Source organism: Mytilus californianus, unplaced genomic scaffold, assembly GCF_021869535.1.
Source record: "Mytilus californianus isolate M0D057914Y unplaced genomic scaffold, xbMytCali1.0.p SCAF_1, whole genome shotgun sequence".
In the NCBI taxonomy this organism is placed as follows: domain Eukaryota; kingdom Metazoa; phylum Mollusca; class Bivalvia; order Mytilida; family Mytilidae; genus Mytilus; species Mytilus californianus.
Window position 1 is genome coordinate 124,334,874 of NW_026262581.1, and position 20,738 is coordinate 124,355,611.

Genomic DNA, 20,738 nt, shown 5'->3' on the forward strand with positions numbered 1-20,738 from the left:
AATGAGACAACGACACAACGACACAACAATTATGGAACTATCCCATCGAACTTGAGATAAAGGATACAAAAGATATGATACAGTTACAGCCTCATATCTTGATTTGCATCTAGAAATTGACAATGAGGCTCGGTTTATAAACACAACTTTACGACAAAATAGATGATTTCAGCTTCCCAATTGTGAACTTTCCATTTCTATGTAGCAACATTCCAGCATTGCCTGCATACGGAGTGTATATCTTCCAGTTGATACGATATTCAAGGGCTTGTATTTCCTATCATGATTTCCTTTATAGAGGGTTGCTGCTCACAACAAAGCTATCAAACCAAGAGTTCCAAGTGGTGAAGTTGAAATCATCCCTTCGCAAATTTTACGAACGCCATCACGAGTTGGTTGACCGTTATGGAATAAAATTGAGAATGGAAATAGGAAATGGGTCAAAGAGACAACAACCCGACCAAAGAGCAGAAAACAGCCCAAGGCCACCAATAGGTCTTTAACACAGCGAGAAAATCCCGCACCCGGAGGCGGGCTTCAGCTGGCCCCTTCAACAAAAATGTGTACTAGTTCAGTGAAAATGGACGTCACGCTAAACTCCGAATCATATAAATGAACTAAAATTAAAAAAACATACAAGATTAAAAGGCCAGAGGCTCCTGAATATCTGTTTCACAGATGACAACGGATATGTTCCAATTGTCGTAACTACAATCCCGTCCCCTTTTCCCCGAATGTGACCTACCGAATTAGGCTTATCACCGGGTTTGAACTAACATGGGCAACACGACGGATGCCAGATGTGGAGCAGGATCTGCTTACCCTTCCGGAGCACTGATATCACCCCAGTTTTTGCGGGAGTTCGTGTTGCTCAGGCTAGTTTTCTATGTTGTGTTTTGTGAACTGCTGTTTGTCTGTTTGTCTTTTTCTTTTTTAGCCGTGGCGTTGTCAGTTTATTTTCGACATATGAGTTTGAATGTCCCTTCGGTATCTTTCGCTTCTCTTTTATGATGTTTTCACTGATATATTCCAGTCTAGACATCCTTGTACTGTATTTATATACCTTATGCACGCTTGATTTTTTGTCATGCGCTTAGTAATAAAGTGGAATTTTCTTAATATCATCCTCTTACAAAACTTACAGAAGATTAGAAAATATAAATTGATTAAACCTTACATCTTATATTTATTATATCATTTCTCACACGCAACTCTATATGTCACAATGATTTGACTTATCTATTCATGTGGTATCACCATGACGTAGCACTTTTCAAGTGAAATGATAGTGCGTCACTCCATTTATGATCATTTATAGATTTGAAAAATAAAATGAAAATAAAACTTTAATAGTGATTTTTTTTGCGTCCGAAGCACTTTGTAGTTTTACTTACACGAGGAACGTTCTTATCCATTAAGATGGAAGATGACGTGAAGAGCTATATTGACCAAAAGTGAAAGGTTCACTTCGGTAACCATACCGTTCAGCTATCATGACATAGAATATCCTTCATAATGCATTGTGTAAGTTCCAAGGGAAGAAATAGTCTGTAATATTGTTTCAACTGGAACAAATATTACAGAATTTGTTCCCTACGGAATAAAGGGTATAAAATACTTGTTCCAAAAGAAACAGATATCATTTTATGGCATTGTTTATAACAACATTTCAAGGGTAACATATGTTAGGCAGAGCAAACATACGTTTACAAGCGATTTTACCTGTATATATACACCATTTGAAAAACCATCTGTCAAATTATGCAATTGAAATATACATACGAATGCATATTGTCTTATTTCCACAATCTATCGAGAATATAACTTATCAGTGCTTTTAGTTTTGTCTAGTGTTTGTAGGAATCTGTGTTATGAATTAAAACACCAATCATTACTTTTCCATTAGAAGCTTCGTCCGCTATAAACCAAGTATTATACATTACCCCGAGATCTGCCTTAATATTCAATTGAAAATATAGTGGCAAAAAATTACCTCTCTTACAGTTCGGAAATTGAATTCTTCATACCCCAAACTCCTATATGTTGATTATAAGTTCACAAAAAACATTCAAAATTCTGCAAAGATTAATATTTTTTAAAACACCAGTGTAATAGCAATTCTCTCGATACATAATGAAATAAGACAATATGCATTTTCATGTATATTTCAAATATTTAAAAAAATGAACGATTGTAATTTTTAGCCTTTATCATAAGAAGAGTTACTTTTCCGTATCGATTCGTTTCGCCAGTTCATACAGTCAATCTTCATAGTTAGTCAATCTGAGAATTACTACCTGAGGCGTTTATTCTTATCGAGTATAATTATTTGGGCCCCGCATTAAGGATGCGGTTGCCCTGTAGTTTTCACTGTGTCCGTCTGTCTGTTAACAATTTTTGTAAACGCAAAAACTACAAAAGTATAAGTAGGAGGCCAATAAAATTTTGCGCCCAGTGGTTGTGCATACTATGCAGATGTGCATATTATATTTTGGTGAAACTCAGTTCATTAATTTTGGAAAAAAAACTTATTTCTTATATACAAATCACAAATTTTATCATAAACATATGAAACTTCTTTCTATGCTAGGATTACAATGAAACTTTATAAATAGGTATAGTATACTATACCAAATTGATTTCATGTGTAAACTTTGCAATTAAAACTTGTATTGGGCCAAAATAGAATGGAATTTTATCTGTCAGGCACCATTTTTAAATTTGTGCCAAAGTATATAAATTCAAGGTTCTTGGATTTTGATATTGCAAGCTTATTATTTTTTTTTATCATTTTTTACTATATGCACTGTAACTTGGCTTTGTTAATTTGTTGCTTGCCATCCATTCATGTAAATAGAACAAAGTTGAAAGTGTGTGATGACTCTTGCCTGCATAGCTGGTTAAATGTATCTGAACCATGATACACAAATACCTTGTTAACCTTATTTTTCACGAATTTATTAATTTGTTTATTTTGGAAGTACATTTTTCTTCAACTTTTGTGGTTTATGAAAATGTCATTAGTTCATGGGATTTATAAATCACGATTTTTAGATTAATACATTTGATCTCAAAGGGAAATATGTATTTCGTGAGGTGCTTTACTTCATATCTGCTTCACAACAAATTCTAAGAAATATTGATAACCCACAAACATGCATTGCTTTGTTTGCATCAGTATAAATTATTTGCTTGTGTACCCCACATAAGTATACCAGCGGGGACCTTGCTGACGTGTCAGTTTTCTAGTTTTGAAACCATACAAAAATGAAATTATTCAGATTTCCTGAATCTATACATATAGTCTCCAACTTCAACTCCTAATAGCATGTATTGGCTACCTGGCGTTTTAGCATACTAGTATATCGACTCATTTTTTTTATCTATTAAGAAAAACTGCATTCTCTATTTTAAGTCCGCCCAACATGTAATTTTGATGGGAATATACCGTCTTTGTTTATTCTGGATTGGTCATTAGTTAGTGAGAAGTCTTTGGTATGGGTTCATATAGTTTTCTTCACTAGAATGTGTTTTATCCAATGATGAGATATTGAGATAACTCTGTTATTGTCCTTCTTTTGTAGATGATTTTGATTATGATTTTCAGCTGTAGAGTATAGTTTGTTCTAGTACTATTAAGATAATCGGAGTATGATTTCTTACTTAAAACTAGTTCAACATGGCCACATGATAATTTGTGTGCCGGTCGTGAATCTCAGGGCTTCTCAGCGGTTGCTATTGCTTCTTTCGTTTCTTGTCTATTAGGAAATTTGGTGCTGACGTCGAATCTTTGAAGTTCTTTTACTTTATTCAAATCATTGACAATCTATCTGGATTTGAGACGATTTAAAGGAAAGTCTCATATTTTTTACGGTTCCGTTGTTCAAGGTCGCGTATTGTCCTCTAAATATCCACTTCGATCTTTTCATGAAATTGAGCTGTTGAGTTGCTGTCTGAACAAAATTTTTCAACATCCTGAATACAGACTTATTATGACTAGTTAGTAGCCAATGCTTTGATATTAGCATGATTTCAATGATAAATCTTGTCTGTAAATTTCTAGTAAATACAATTTTGTAATTGATACAAAATGAAGGTTTTAACGTCATCTTGGCCAGTTTGGTCTGTAAGCTCTCAATCCGGATTTAATCCCGACATATGTGTAGTGGTCACGATAATCATTCATATAGGGTTTTTTCCGTTTTCTTTGTCTTTGCCCGGTGAGGCGGAATTGATTTATAAAGATGGTCAAAGATAAACAACCGAAACTTGTATTTCCTGCTTAATCACTTTTATTTTTTTATTTCCTGTCAAATCTTTGATAACTGTTTGCTATATATAGGATATGTTTAAACATGGACAGTAAACAGAATGTTATAATGATAAATATATTTCTTTTATGTAAGTTTTAATTTTATATACTTTGATTTAAAAAAAACATTTGCTAGATATTGCTTTATACATAGAACTATATTGTTCTTGATAGTGGTTTGTAACAGTTGTTATAGGTTGATATGTGTGAGTTTAGTGTAAAACAATATTTTACTAGTATTCAAAATAAATTACTAGAAAATGAATTTAATTGGATTGTGCAAAAGGCTTAACCACACAACAAGGTACACTATATTACATTCCGACGAGACCATTCTTACATTATGATACCACAGAATCAAAACTACCTCATAATTGACTGGTAGAATGCTTCAATTAAAACCTTTTTGGCGCGTTAAAGAGTCATAGATATAAAGTAAGATATGAGTGAGTGTTGCTTATGATGACAAATTAACAAAAATCCGTCATTCTTCCTCGAATATGGCTACCCACAATTGTAACTTATTAAATTATTATATGACATAGACAAAACGACGGACAAATATAGTGGCACAGGAACTACCAACCTTTCCGTTATTCCACTCCAGGTTAATGGTGTTCCTATTGCCCAAATCTTTAGTCATATGTATAGTGTTTTATAAACTTTGTATTTATCTTTTCATCTATTTTCGTTAGAAAATAATGTTCCCTGATTTTTTAAGACAAAGTACCCCTTGGTATCTTCCTGCTTCATTTACAATCTTATAATGAACATGCTAAGAAGTATACAAAGTATCCAGCAGAGTTTTTGCTTCATAATTTCTACAGTTTTTCAACAATAATTAATTTTTCAAAACAAAACAATGAATAATTATATCAACAGTGACAATACCCAATATAAAACTGATACAAGAAAATTATTTATGTATTATGCAGGTTTCCTTTGCTTTGGAAACATACTTTGCAACTATGTATGCAATAACCAGACAGAATGTAACTATAACGCTGGAAATGGCGTGTGTGATGTAAGTACAAAATATCCAGACATTATGTAACATCAAATCTGACAATGGCATATGTAAGGTTAGTACAAAATAACCAGACAGAATGTAACATAAAATCTGGCAATGGCTTATGTGATGTAAGTACAAATAATAAGACAAAATGCTACGGAAATCTGGCAATGGCATATGTGATGTAAATACAAAATAACCAGACAGAATGTAACATAAAATCTAGCAATTGCATATGTAATGTATGTACAAAATAACCAGACAGAATGTAACATAGAATCAGACAATGGCATATGTATTGTACGTACAAAATAACCAGACTAAATGTAACGTGAAATCTGGCAATAGCATATGTAATGTAAGTAAAAAATAACCAGACAGAATATAACGTGGAATCTGGGAGGTACTTATGAAATGTAAGTACAAAATAACCAGACAGTATTTAACGTAAAATCTGGCAAAGACATATGTATTGTAAGTAAAAAATAACAGAATGTAACGTAAAATCTGACAATGGCATATGTAATGTAAATACAAAATAACCAGACAGAATGGAACGTAAAATCTGGCAATGGCATATGTATTGTACGTACAAAATAACCAGACACAATGTAACGTGAAAGTACAAAATAACCAGACAGAATGTAACGCGAAATCTTGCAGTTACATATGTAATGTAAGTACAAAATAACCAGACAGAATTCAACGTAAAATCTGGCAATGATATGTTTTGTAAGAACAAAATAACAGAATGTAACGTAAAATCTGACAATGACATATTAAATGTAAGTACAAAATAACCAGACAGAATGCAACGTAAAATCTGGCAATGGCATATGTATTGTACTTACAAAATAACCAGACAGAATGCAACGTGAAAGTACAAAATAACCAGACAGAATGTAACGCGAAATCTTGCAGTTACATATGTAATGTAAGTACAAAATAACCAGACAGAATTCAACGTAAAATCTGGCAATGACATGTTTTGTAAGTACAAAATAACCGGACAGAATTCTAACGTGAAATCTGACAGAGATATATGTAATGTAAGTACAAAATAACCAAACATAATGTAACATAAAATCTGGCAATCATATATGTAAGGTTAGTACAAAATAAGCAGACATAATGTAACCTAAAATCTGGCAATGACATATGTAAGGTTAGTTCAAAATAACCAGACAGAATGTAACGTAAAATCTGGCAATGGCTTATATGATGTAAGTACAAAATAACAAGACAGAATCTAACGTAAAATCTAGCAATGGCATATGTAATGTAAGTACAAAATAACCAGACAGAATGTAACGTAAAATCTAGCAATGGCATGTGTAATGTAAGTACAAAATAACCAGACAGAATGTAACGTGAAAGTACAAAATAACCAGACAGAATGTAACGCGAAATCTTGCAGTTACATATGTAATGTAAGTACAAAATAACCAGACAGAATTTAATGTAAAATCTGGCAATGACATATGTTTTGTAAGTACAAAATAACAAGACGGAATGTTACATAAAATCTGGCAATGGTTTATTTATGGTTAGTACAAAAAAAAAACAGACAAAAAGTAAACTAAAATCTAGCAATGGCATATGTAATGCAAGTACACAATAACCAGACAGAAATTAACATGAAATCAGGCAGTGACTGATGTAATGTAAGTACAGAATATACAGGCAAAATACATCAATGACAAATTAAACCAGGTGGATAGTTGTCTTAATGGCATTCATACCACATGTTATTTTATAATGAGACAAATAACGATCTTGCTCATTGTTAAAGGCCAAATGGTGATACTAACATCTCCGTAATTTGGTATCTTGTGGATAGTGGCCTCATATGCAATCATACCACATCTCCTTATTTTATATATAACACATCTATAGGGTATCATTAACGTTAAAGCTGGCAATGAAATGTGTGATGATTGTACAAAATATATGTAGATTTAATGACATGTGCGATGCAAGTGCAAACTACTTTCATTAGACATATTAATGTATGCAGTTTCATATTGGTATGAATGCACTTTTTTGAACTAACATAATTAGTTTGCTATAGGTTGAACTTTCGTATCATATAAAATATCAAAATGTTAAATTTGGAAGAACGATTTACATACTTTTTTTGTATGCGTCTTTTACTTGGTAGTTAATTTAAACTGTTATAGGAGCATGCTCTTCTTCATTTCAGTCAAGCTGCAATAATCTGAACTGTAGTTACGACAGTGGTGATTGCGTAACAAATAACAACCCGTGGAGTAAATGTACTGAAGCAGCCAGATGTCAGTCTAGCTTTTATAATGATACATGTGATTCTTCATGTAACAATGAACTGTGTTTATACGACCAGCTAAAATGTAAGCCTTCTTTTACGACTGACTGTTTCGCTACCTGCTTGAATGAATGGGGTAATGGCAATTGTAATAGTTCCTGCAATAATGTAGAGTGTGGATATGACGGTAACGACTGTAATGTTGTCGGCAGTACTGTATCAGGTACCATGTTAGTTTATGCTAAGTCAGATATGCCACGACCAAGCGACACGGCAAGGTTCATCGGATTTAGCTTGAGTCTAGCGACACGGACTATTGTATCTATGAAGTTAAGTGTGAAATACAATGGAACAGTCCCAGAAATTGAATCTTTAGGCGATCCTGGGTAAGTACCGAACATTCATATATTCATACAAGATTGTAGCGTTCTGCATAGGAATCTCGTTTTATCCAATCTTATGTAAATTAAGGCGATAGCAGTTAACTATTGTTCAAATAATGGTTGGTGCCAGAAAAAACGATTTATAGATTTCATAATTCATAATATGTGAATAATATATTCATTTTGAAATGTAGGAAAAGTCTTAAAATTACTTCTAGTAATGAAAACCCCTTTGTCATCGTCCTCATGTTCTACAACACTTACAAATCATTCTATTTAAACTTACAATTTTTTTTGTATTTTGCAGACTACGAGTTTTATACCAAGTCCAGAACATACCAGACTGTAATACAGATAGCCATGCAGTATGTTGGAACAGTATGAATCAGCTGGCAATGTATTGTGCCGCTTTCAGCAAAGTCCTGAACAATTTTGTTCACTCTGTAGGTGTCAACGTGACCATAACAAAAGTTTTAGGTATATGCAATCTCTTAACTTTAAGTAAAATGTATTAAGATATGATGTTTATATTTTTCTTATCGAAATGAAGAGATATAAAAAAAAAATTAATACACAAAGTACAAGAGCAATTAGAAAATAGCCAGTTTTCATATGTTTATTGCGTACAATCATGTTTTTTTTTTGTTTCAGCTTGTCAAGATGGTTTCTATGGAGAGGACTGTAACCTGCCATGTAATATCAACTGTAAATCTGGTTGTTACCTTTTTGATGGATCGTGTATTGGTGGTTGTCTAGGCAACTTCAATGGCGATATGTGTCAGTTCCTGTGCAGTTCTAATTGTAGACTGGGTTGTTCCTCTGGTAGCCTATGTATAAGCGGTGAATGTAATGCGGGATATACTGGCGCTGAATGTACAACAGGTAGATTGATTATGTATAGTAAATTGAGTGCTATTTGGTTTTGTAAAAATGGGTAACAACAGATGTTCTTCACTCTGAAATTTTTTTTAAAAATCACTTATTATTTACAAAGGCAACAAAAAAAATAAACTGTTAACACAGAGATATGTCTCGCCTTTTTTGTAATTTTGATAATGCAAATGTTGAAAGTAAAATAGCAATACTTTAACTTGTAAGTTATGCAAATATTCAAAGTCAATGAACCATGACTGAAGGTACAAGGCTAAACAATCTCCATGGATATGAGTATGCCAATGCTAATACAATTGCATACCAAATACCATTGACTTATCATAAGTCATTCCCTTTAAACAAACTTAAACACAAACAGTAACTTGTAAACTATGTAAAAGTTTCAAAGTCAATGAACCATGATGACGGGGTGGGACTATATAATCTACATGGAAACGAGACTTGCAAATGCAAATACATTTGCATACCAAATATCATTGACTTAACATTAGCGGTTCATCTTCAACTGATCTAATCACAAACTAATACATGTAAACTAAGCCAAAGTTTGAAAGTCAATAGACCATGACTGAGGGGGCGGGGCCAAATATTCTCCATGGAAATGAAATGTCTTAATGCTTATACAACTGCATGCTAATTTTTATTGGCCTAGCACTAATGGTTCCCCTTAAACTGACCTAATCACAAACTAATACTTGTAAACTAAGCTAAAGTTTTAAAGTCAATAGACCATGACTGGGGGAACAAGGCCAATTAATCTTCTTGGAAATGAGAGGTGCCAATGCCAATACTACTGCATACCAAATATCATTGACCTACCACTAGTGGTTCACCATAAACTAGACATAATCACAAACTAATACATGCATTGTTGACGCCGCCGCCGCCGGAAACAGCATACCTATGTCTCACTTTTTGACTCGTCAAGGCGAGAAAAAAATCGGCAATAGAACATTTGTATAAATGTCCGCCACAGAGCTGACTTAAAATAGACACATTGAACGATGCGTATCATACGTGTGTGTGTCTTTCAATACTTCATACGGTCGAGCCCTCTGAAACAAATACAAAACAATACACATAAATACAAAAGTGTATGAAATTTAAAAGCAACAACTTGCGATTCCGAGCTTCGTTCAACCACCAAATGACAAATATAGATAATATTTGGCTTTTAAACTTTTTTTTTGAGTCGAGCGTCCCTGATGAATCTTTTGTCAACGAAACGCGCGTCTGGCGTGCAAAAAAATAAGCCTGGTTTCTATAATGAGTTTATAGATGAAAAGCACCAAACAAATTCTTGCGCAAATATATGCATTATTTAAAAAAAACTGATGTTCAATACTCAAAGGAACAGAGAACTTGTTTTTTTCAAGTACGTTCAACGGCGGACTAGATTTTTTTTACAGTAAAATATTTCCATTTATGCTTTCGAATTGTAGATTCTTGCATGAATAGTCTATGTGGGGACTCATGATGTATTCTCTTTTTTGACATCTGAATGAATGATCTATAGTCTGACACAACAGGAATTCCATAGCAAAATACACAAATAAACAAAATATTAAAACAGAAAACAAACATGTGCCCCTTTAATAGCAGACTTGTTCCTATACTGTAATGAATCACAGTTTATGGCCAAACTCAGTAAAGACCCGTCTAAATTCCATTTAATTGATAAATTCAACAACACTTACCGTTTCTTGATGATATTTTTTTGTTAAATAATCACGAATTCTCGAAATATACTGAAGAAATTTACCCAAAGGAACTTTCTTTAAATAAATCAAATCATGATTAACAGCAATAACTGTCCTTTCCTAGATTTGGACATTTCAGTTTTACACCAGAAACTCTGCACAAAAATTTACGACAAAAGGGACGGTTATTCTTTCCCTATTGTTTATTTCCTTTTTTTGGACGGTGATGTTCCTTTGGCACCGTCTTACGGTGTTTATATATCCCAACTCGTTCGCTATGACCGTGTCTGTAGTGATGAGCGTAATCTATGTATTACTATGTATTACTGGTATATTATTAAGTCAGGGATTTCGTTACCATAAATTACTTAAAACCTTTACTAAATTCTTCCATAGATGTGGATGTTTGGCTGTACCTGTAAAAAACTTATTTCAAACGAAAAAGCACTTCCTAATTTTTATTTCCCAGTTGATACGATATTCCAGGGCTTGTATTTCCTATCATGATTCCTTGATAGAGGATTGCTGCTCACAAGGAAGCTATTAAACCAAAAGTTCCAAGTGGTGAAGTTGAAATCATACCTTCGTAAACTTTACGGACGCCATCACGAGTTGGTTGACCGTTACGGAACATCTGTTTCACAGATGATAGCGGATATGTTCCTAATGTCGTAACTACAATCCCGTCCCCTTTTCCCGAATGTGACCTACCGAATTAGACTTATTACCGAGATTGTACTAACATGAGCAACACGACGGGTGCCACATGTGGAGCAGGATCTGCTTACCCTTCCGGAGCACCTGAGATCACCCCAGTTTTTGGTGGGGTTCGTGTTGCTAATTCTTACGTTTTCTATGTTGTGTTTTGTGTACTATTGTTTGTCTGTTTGTCTGTTTCTTTTTTAGCCATGGCGTTGCCAGTTTATTTTCGACTTATTAGTTTGAATGTCCCTTCGGTATCTTTCGCCTCTCTTTTACGATGATGTTGTTTACCCTTAGTTTTCCCCAATTGAATTGTTTCATATTTTCCATGTCGGCGCCTTTTATAGCCGAATATACGGTATGGGGTTTTCTCATTGTTGAAGGCCATACAGTTGCCTATAATTGCCTATATCCACTTCATTTGAACTTTGGTGGATAGTTGTCTCATTGGCAATCATACCACAGCTCCTTATTTTTATATCAACTATATTATTCCAAAAGGACCAGGGATTACCATGCCCTTTTGTCCTTAATTATTTAATGTTTTCCGTTTTAAGTGTAGTTTAATATCATTTGTTTGTTAAGATAACTCTTAATTCTTTGAGGGAAAAAAAAACCACTTACCTGTAGGATAATGTTGACAAGTTTTCTAAATGTCACTGCATTATGATGTCATTTTTATGTAAGGAAACACAATTACAGGAATATAAATAACATTTATCAAACATCGACTACTTGAATAAAAGTAACTTACAATGTTGAGTTCTTTGAGAACTTCTATAAAAAAGGTCAAAATTGTTTTTTATCTGTTTTTTATTTTACTTAGAATGTAGTAGTGGAACGCATGGATCTAACTGTGAAAGTAACTGTAGTTTAGGATGCTTGGATGGTAATTGTAATGTATTAGATGGATCATGTAACTGTAGAAGTGGATATAATGGTACTCAATGTGAAATAGGTAATTGCTACTTGTAACACCACTATATACGTAATCCCTCCTCTGGAAAACTAATGGGATATTGTAATAGACCAGCTGGGTAAATAGCAGAGACCGAGTAAGGTAATTGAGAATTTAAAAATCTAAACCTAGAGTATATATTTACCCACAATCGATGCAAATAAAAGACAATAAAAGGAGAATATATTTGTAGGGAAGATTAGACCATGGCTTTCGTAAATAGATAAATAATGTTGCGATTTATATGACATAAATTGGACAATTATAGATGACACATGATATAATCTCAGTGTGCATTTTTAAAACTGAATCACAAATTTTTATTTAAAAGTAGTGAGCATTTTTTTCAGCAAGTAAGTATTATTCTAAAATGTGATTTTTTTCTTCTTTATCTATTAACAGAATGTACAGATGACACTTATGGTTTTAACTGCAATGGAACTTGTGGGAACTGTTTGTATGGATCCGCCTGTGACAAAATGAATGGTTCCTGTCTTTATGGTTGCAATGCTGGGTACTATGGAATTTTGTGTACACACGGTATTGGTTATTAACTTAACACATCTCATATTTCATCGTTACGAAGTAACTAATTCGACTTTAATTTTGATTAATGAGTTAAAGTATTTGTAGACATTCTTTGTCACTAAAAGAAAAGTTCACAGTATAAAATTTATGGAAAAAAAGAGGAAACTTATAAAAGTTTCACTTGTACTCATAAAATAGAAGCTCTGCCCAGAACAGTCAGGATTCTGCTTCGTCAAAATCATCTCCCCATTACGCCTCTTAATTTTTTCAATCGCGAAAATGGAAGTCGTTGTAGAGATGACTCGCTGTCAATTTAGCTCTTGAAAACCGATAAATTTATCCACATAGCATCATTACCATTCTTAAATGACAGTTATATTTTAAAAGACAAATGTATCTACTAGCTATTTAGCATCATATCATGTACATTACGTCTTTTGTCAACTTAAATCTATTGTCTCATCGGTTGTCAGGGTTAATTTTCGAAAGTTTAAAAAAACATTAAAAAAATTCTAATTAAATATTTCATGGAAGGGCAGATGAAAAAATATTTGAGGTTGAAAACGAAATACCCTAGCTAATACACACGACAAAAGAGAATTTTTTGAAGATATGCATTTTTTAGATCCACTTGTAAAGTCTGTCGTCAAGGGCTTTTTGTTATTTTGTATTAAAAATTTGTTTTTCAAACACACCTTCTCTGTTGTTATGGCTCATTAGAAAGGTACTTCGCTTGACACATATATATTATTTTTGGTACTGTTAAATTAATAGTGTTGCTTTATACGTTTTCAAGACAAAACAGTCAACTCTAACACGCCGGAACATAAAAAGTTTACCCGACTTTCTCTTTTTGATGAGATTATTGTCTATTTTTAGGATTTAAAAAAAAAAAAAAACTGTTGCTGGGGTTAGAGATGTAAATCAATTCTTTAAAAAGATCAATCTTTTATCTTTCTGTGGAATTTTTTACGGCAGAATTTATGCTTATGCACAAAAAAAGATCCACAAGTATTTTCGCCTACCATAATCGACTGTTAAGAGAAAATTTGTCTTTAATTTAAAATTTCACAAATATCTCGAAGCTCCATACTATAAATTAAGTATAAACACGTATTAAAGATTCAAAACATCATAAATTAAGCACCTACATTAAACTTGTAAAGTCCAAAGAAACAGATGTAAACAATTCAAATATACCAACTTGGCCATTTTTACTTTATCTGATGACCCAAATGGTCAATTTGAGATGCTACAAACTGGAAATTTTGAAAAAAAATCTGATTAAATACATTAATTGGGATACTTTTAATCAGTGTTTGATGGATTACTTTTTGTGTTGCATATGTTTAAACCAAATCAAAGATGAGTGATTTTTTGTATTTTTCAACAAATTTACTTAATATTTTTGCTAATCCCCTCAAAATGCCTGCTTTTCACTGTAAACGCTATCAGTTATAACACCAGTTAAGCAATATAACAGACTCCTTGGAACCCCTTATTTAACTCGAAAATATATATTATTCGTAATTATGGAGTAAATCCATGATAACAAATTCTAAATTTAAGATGACGAATTTATTCCGTTATTCCGATAAATAAAAATCTGATTACAAATCACACAGATTCGTTAACACGAATTTAATTAATGAAAACGAATTATAATTCGTTATGACAAAATTTACAATTCGTCATAACGATTTTAATACATGATCATACGATTTTTTTATATACACGATCTCCAATTGAAATTATATTTTTGGGACTGTGGCTGAATCACACTATTTCTGAAATTAATCTGTGTCTACAAACCTGTTGAATCCGATTTTTGCTGCTTCAGATTATTTCAAATTAATGCTCACAGCAAATGTTGTATGTTTCAACACTACAATGCAAAACAGTATTGCGAAAACTATTTTCTTTTTGTATCTTTCAGTATGCCCTGAGGGAACACATGGTTCTGGTTGTTCCATGAACTGTACAAACTGCGTGAATAACACATGTCTCCCGACAACAGGAAACTGCAGAGCAGGGTGCGTAACTGGTTGGACGGGTGAAGACTGCTCAACGGGTATAACTTAAGTAATATGACAGAGACAATGTTAACTCGTGTCAACTAGGCATATATCATAACTCCTAAGGGACTAGTGCCTTCATTTGATGTATAATTTGCATTTTTATTAAACTTATTCTTTGATCTGATGTTTTGTAAGAAACTTGGTGTCAGTGACAATTTTGAATGATATTTCATTACACAATAATTTATGAATAAAAGTGTGGAATGTCCAAATATTAAAGTGGGTTGAGAACAAGTATTTAGTACAAAGAATTTTTCACGTCAACATAACAATTGTGTTCATGTAGCACAAAGGAAAATATCTATGATTTACAAACTAAATATATGGATATAAAAACTCATCAAGGTATGCAATTATTATTACATAGTGGTAAGAACTATATATATTATCATACAAGTATGAGGTATGGTGCCTTAAAACCCATTGACTGTACCTAGTCACGGTCACAAATATTACCAACGATGAACGTTGGAAGACTTTTGTCCAGAAATTTTTCAGAATAAACGGAAATTACTTTGATCGTTGTAATATGTCTTTACTTTACTATTCCCTTTAATTATTTATGATTTCAGCTATAACAACAATAATATATACAACCAACACTACAACACAAATTACCGTTGCCATCGGGGGTGTGCTAGCTGCCTTGTTTGGATGTGTCATTATTCTTTTTTTCTTCGTCTGGTAAGTGCATGTACCGTTATAAGTTGTCAATTATTTTAAACAAATACTTAACTGCAAACCACGCTCAATCCTATTCGTATTGCTTTTCTGCAAAAACGAAGAAATAAATGACACAGTTTGTGGAATTGTTTTTAGAAATTACAATAATAAACATTCATTAAAGAAGTAAAACTCAGCTCAGGATAGTATACGTGTTATCTGATATGAAGAAACATTGACAAAATATCTTCTTTATTTAAGCATAATCTTGTAGAGTATGACACGACCAGCAACTTTAAGTTGACTGAATTCTTTTTCACGCGAACTTATTGGTCCTTATTTGTGCGAACTGTCGATAGTTTATAATCCTTCCTGAAGCAATTTGAATCTTCTAAAACGACGGTACTTGTTGCTCAAACTTTAGTTTCTGTAAAATAGTAAAATAACAAAAATACCGAACTCCAAGGAAAATTCAAAATGGAAAGTCCCTTATCAATGGCAAAATCAAAAGCTCAAATCATGACATCAAACGAATGGAAAACAACTGTCATATTCCTGACTTCGTACAGACATTTCCTTATGTAGAAAATGGTGATCAAATCTGGTTTTATAGCTAGCTAAACCTCTCACTTGTATGACAGTCTAATGTTTTGTGTGCATTTTTTTGTCAATTCTTCTCATTCTCTGGCCATGACGTTGTCTGTTTTTTCGACAGATTATAATGGTTTTTTTTTAATTCCCCCCTGGGTATCATATCACCATAATCTGAAGTCAATGAAATAACCAGAATTGATGACATATATTAGTATGTAGACCTATAGTTATATTTGTAAACAAATAAGATAGCAGCATTTACAACACTTTTGGTTTGCAGGTTTGGATGGGGGTAGTATTTTTCGTGAAATAACATTTTCAAAATGTGTATCCCTTTTGCGTTCGGTTTTAGAGGTGTTTGCATTTTTTCTTGGCTACAGCTATATAATTGGGAAGTGTGATCTCTCTTACACTTGATGTCTACTAGTATTCAATTTTTATTTTTGAGTAAATTCTGAATGATTAGCTTAACTTTATTATTATACTGATATATTGTACAGGAGAAGAGGCAAGAAAGACAATTACCAATCTCATCTTGATACACAAATTATCATTGGCGAAGGAAAGAAAGCACATCATTCAGATACAGAAAGTCAACAATCTACCTCAGGTATACATGACTATTTGATCAAACAAAAAAGATGCTTCATATTAAACTTTAATGGAGCAGAAAAAGAACAAACAATCATGTAATACTATTTTTAAAGTATGCATGGGTTCCTCAGAGATATATAATTACATCATACTTATCAAAGTGAAAAGGGAGTTAGATAGTTATGATTATGTTGTTCTTTTGTCCAGTTGTAGGATATATAAGGAAATATGTGTTCTTTGAAATGAAAAAGCTTTAATAATCTACTTATCGTCAAGTTTTTTTTTTATCTCGTCTATACGATTCTTTTTTGCTTGAATTTATTTGCTTTATCTTTGTAGATGCTGGCGGAATTAATGAAGCTATAAATGAAACCGGGAACGAAGAAATAACTGAAATAGAATTATAATTAAGTGACTATGAATTTTAATTCAACATAAAAAAAGGAGAAGAAAAAAACCCACAAAAGAATAACAACACAAGTAAAAAAAAAAGATCATGACTATTTACAAAAATGAAATCACAAAACACAACAAAATTTCAACAAGTAGGACAAATGCAAAAGGAAGGATGATCAGAATATTCAACATGTTGAATGTGGGCAGCATATGGAAGAAGAAAAATGGAAACTTGGTTTTTACAGTGTTGTTTCTATTTTGTTTACCCTTGTATTTATATTTACATAATTTTTACTTTTCGAGAAAGTGTATTCTATTTACGGTATGTAATATCTACGACAAAAATGTTTTGTTGACGTCATTGTCAAATTTACCATCTACTACACCTTTTTGGTTGCGTCTTTGTTCAAATTAATTTGTATGTTTGTTTTAAATCATTTTTCAATTGTTTAGTCATTTGTGTTGTTTGTCCATGATGTATGTTTACACAGTTTTTGGCTGCTGGATCCCAATTATTGTCACAGTAACCTATTATGTCTGTTTGGATTGCTCAACCAAATTTTGTTAACATAACGAAACTATAAACAACTATTTAGCTACCTATAAAACCAGAGTTAGTGTGATTAACACATAAACCGATATTTTTTGGGAATTTGTCTGCAGGGATAATTTTCATGTACAGGTGTTTACTAACATATGTTAATCCATGAAAATATAGGTAGAATGGTAGGGGGGAGGGATTATAGACAATTAAGTTTTATGATGACTATTACTGAAGCTACGCCGAGAAGTAGAGATGAAAATATTCATCACATTCAAGCTGCAAGGGGATTTTGAAAGAATATCTATGCCATCAATATCAAGTTATTACAACAATAAGGTACCAGATCCCAGTTACAAATGATTGAGTTACCAAGTTGATTGAAATGCTCTTCCACAATGACATTTTCCTATGTGTTAGAAAAGGTTCTTCGGAAGGGTAAGCACGAAACGTGACATCATTCGTGTTGTATATGGTAGGTATACATTCGGTGTTAAGTCTCATTTGAGAAAAAGAACACGAAAAAATGACTACGACTGTTAGAACATATAAACGGACATCTGTGACACAAGTATTCCATAACGGCCAACCAACTCATGATGGCATCAAAAAACCTACGAAGGGATGACTGCAAAAATAATAATAGACACGACCTTTTTCATAAGTGTGTAACCGGCAACATACATGCAATATTATCGATACAAGATATTTTACTCACGGTCGTTAATATCATTGAATTAAATTTAATTACTACCACCAAAAATCTAAAGTTTTCGCATTAAGATAAATTATTAAAAACACTGTCGTAATGGTACTCTCACTAGATATATAAAAGTTAAATGCATTTTGTTTTTCAGAACGATAAAATCTGTTTTTGATTTTGATGAGCATTTTTTTCCGTTCTTGCAGAAAGTGAAAAAATTAACCAAGTTGTGTCAAATCTTTGAGATGCCCATCTCAAGTTACAACTGTATTCTTTCTACAGTAAAAGATGGCCTTCAGAAATATTGCGATGAGATATATTCAACCAGTGGTGTCAATCAGTAGTGGATTCTTAAAAAAATTATATCATAATCTCTGCAATGTTGCAGCAACATTAAGACCTTTGATTTTTCTACGCTTTACACTACTAATCCCCATGCTCAATTGAAAGATCGACTTCACCATCTCAATAAACAGAGCTTTTTCTATAAAAATTGGAATCGTATATATAAATGTCTTGTTTTTGGTTATAATAATTCTTATTTTGTGAACACTGATTCTATCAGAAAATACACTGAATATGATATTATTAAAATGCTAGACTTTTTGATCGACAATTTATTTGTTGAGTTTGGAGGATTAATATTTCAACAAACAGTCGGTATTCCAATGGGTACTAATTGTGCACCCCTACTGGCCGATTTGTTTTTGTACTCGTATGAAGTAGAATTCATTCAGAACCTTCTAAAAGACAAAAATAAAAAGAACCTTACAAAATTCTTATATTTTACTTTCAGATATATTGATGATGTCCTATCACTGAATAACCAATATTTCAGTCAGTACTTGCATCTCATATATCCCAGTGAACTTAAAATTAAGGATACTACTGATACTAGAAGGACTGCTTCATACCTTGATCTTTTCCTCAATATTGACACAAAAGGACGACTTCAGACTAAAATTTATGACAAACGGGATGATTCTAACTTCCCAATTATCAATTTACCATTTCTCAGCAGTAACATATCCTCTGCCCCGTTGTATGGTGTTTACATATCTCAATTGATACCTTATGCTCGTGCATGTTCACACTACACGAACTTCATATACAGGAGTGTGCTCCTTACGCAGAAACTGCTCCAACAGAGTTTTGAGGAGGAAAGATTGAAAATGACACTCCGTAAATTTTATGGACACCATCACGAATTGGTTCATCTATACGATATGTCTGTGTCTAAGCTAACTAACGACATTTTTACCACGTCTTAGATTGTGTTTTACCATCTACGTCATCTGGTCTGCTTAGTACCGAACGTGACCTATTCCCGAATATGACTGTTTTGTCGAGTGTGAATTCGCATTGCAACATTCATGTATTTAGTTATGATGTTTCGATATTTTGTTATGTCTTATGTTCGCTGTTGGAGACGACGTGGTTCGGTATTTATATATCCCGCTTTCGGGCATTTTCTTGTTACTTTCTTATTCATGTGGGTCCGGTGGGTCATTTTGTGCTTAGTTGTCTGTTTATTTCGTTTGTAGTTTGAATTCTGTGTTTTCGATACATTTCACATATGTCTTATTTGTCAGTATATTTGAGTTACTCGTGGTTTGTCTACAGAGTTTTTGTTATATGTTGTTTGTTTTCATGTGTGTTTACTGTTTGGTCTTACATGATGTTGCCTTATATTACAGTTATTTTATTTCTATTTTCTATATGCATGTAAAAGTTAAGATAAAGAAATCAGCTACTTCATTTATATGATTTTAAGTTTAAAGCAAATGCACAAGATTTTTTTTGTTTATACACAGTTTTGATTTAGAAGAAAAACCGACATGTTTAGAAAATACAAATAATAACACCATTACAAACACATTTCCATTTTGATATTCTTGTCATGGTTAGAAAATACATAAAATAACACCATTACAAACCCAATCCCAATTTAATATTGTTGTACGTGTCTATAAAGAAAAAAAATAAATTTATTTTTAGAAATTTACCTCGAGAAATTTAGCTGTGATAATATAAACGTCACAAAAATACGTCACTTTTTGTGAAGTTGATCCATTTATGTGACGTGCAGTTTATATTTCATTTGTTGTGTCCTAATGTGCTGTCGAAAATTCATCGGAGGTGTCCGTTGTTATTCTGCGGTTTACATGTTGTAATGTACTATTATATTATTTATTTATGTATTTCTCTGTGCTGAGTGTTCTTGCGTTTGTTTGTACTGTATTCCTGTCACGTAGTGTAGTCATTTCAGATGTATTTTTAACATTGCGATATGAGCGGGATGTTTGGCTAGCCATAAAACCATGTTCAGCCTTCCATTTTTTCGTAAAATGTCCTGTACCAAGTCAGGAATATGGCAGTTGTTATCTACAGTCCGT

General features: G+C 32.8%; 1 protein-coding gene across 1 annotated transcript in view; it reads left to right on the forward strand.

The window, feature by feature from the left end:
- The first annotated feature begins 4,316 nt into the window (after nt 1-4,316).
- The window catches only part of LOC127738930 (protein draper-like), a 42,840-nt gene continuing 26,418 nt past the window's right edge, over nt 4,317-20,738 (forward strand). The window contains exons 1-11 of the mRNA XM_052250425.1: nt 4,317-4,401; nt 5,248-5,336; nt 7,528-7,994; nt 8,299-8,468; nt 8,643-8,873; nt 12,114-12,245; nt 12,648-12,785; nt 14,710-14,844; nt 15,424-15,535; nt 16,609-16,718; nt 17,042-17,104. Of these exons, the coding sequence (XP_052106385.1) occupies nt 4,356-4,401; nt 5,248-5,336; nt 7,528-7,994; nt 8,299-8,468; nt 8,643-8,873; nt 12,114-12,245; nt 12,648-12,785; nt 14,710-14,844; nt 15,424-15,535; nt 16,609-16,718; nt 17,042-17,104 (1,693 nt within the window). The 5' untranslated portion in view covers nt 4,317-4,355. The remainder of the gene's footprint in view (nt 4,402-5,247; nt 5,337-7,527; nt 7,995-8,298; nt 8,469-8,642; nt 8,874-12,113; nt 12,246-12,647; nt 12,786-14,709; nt 14,845-15,423; nt 15,536-16,608; nt 16,719-17,041; nt 17,105-20,738) is intronic.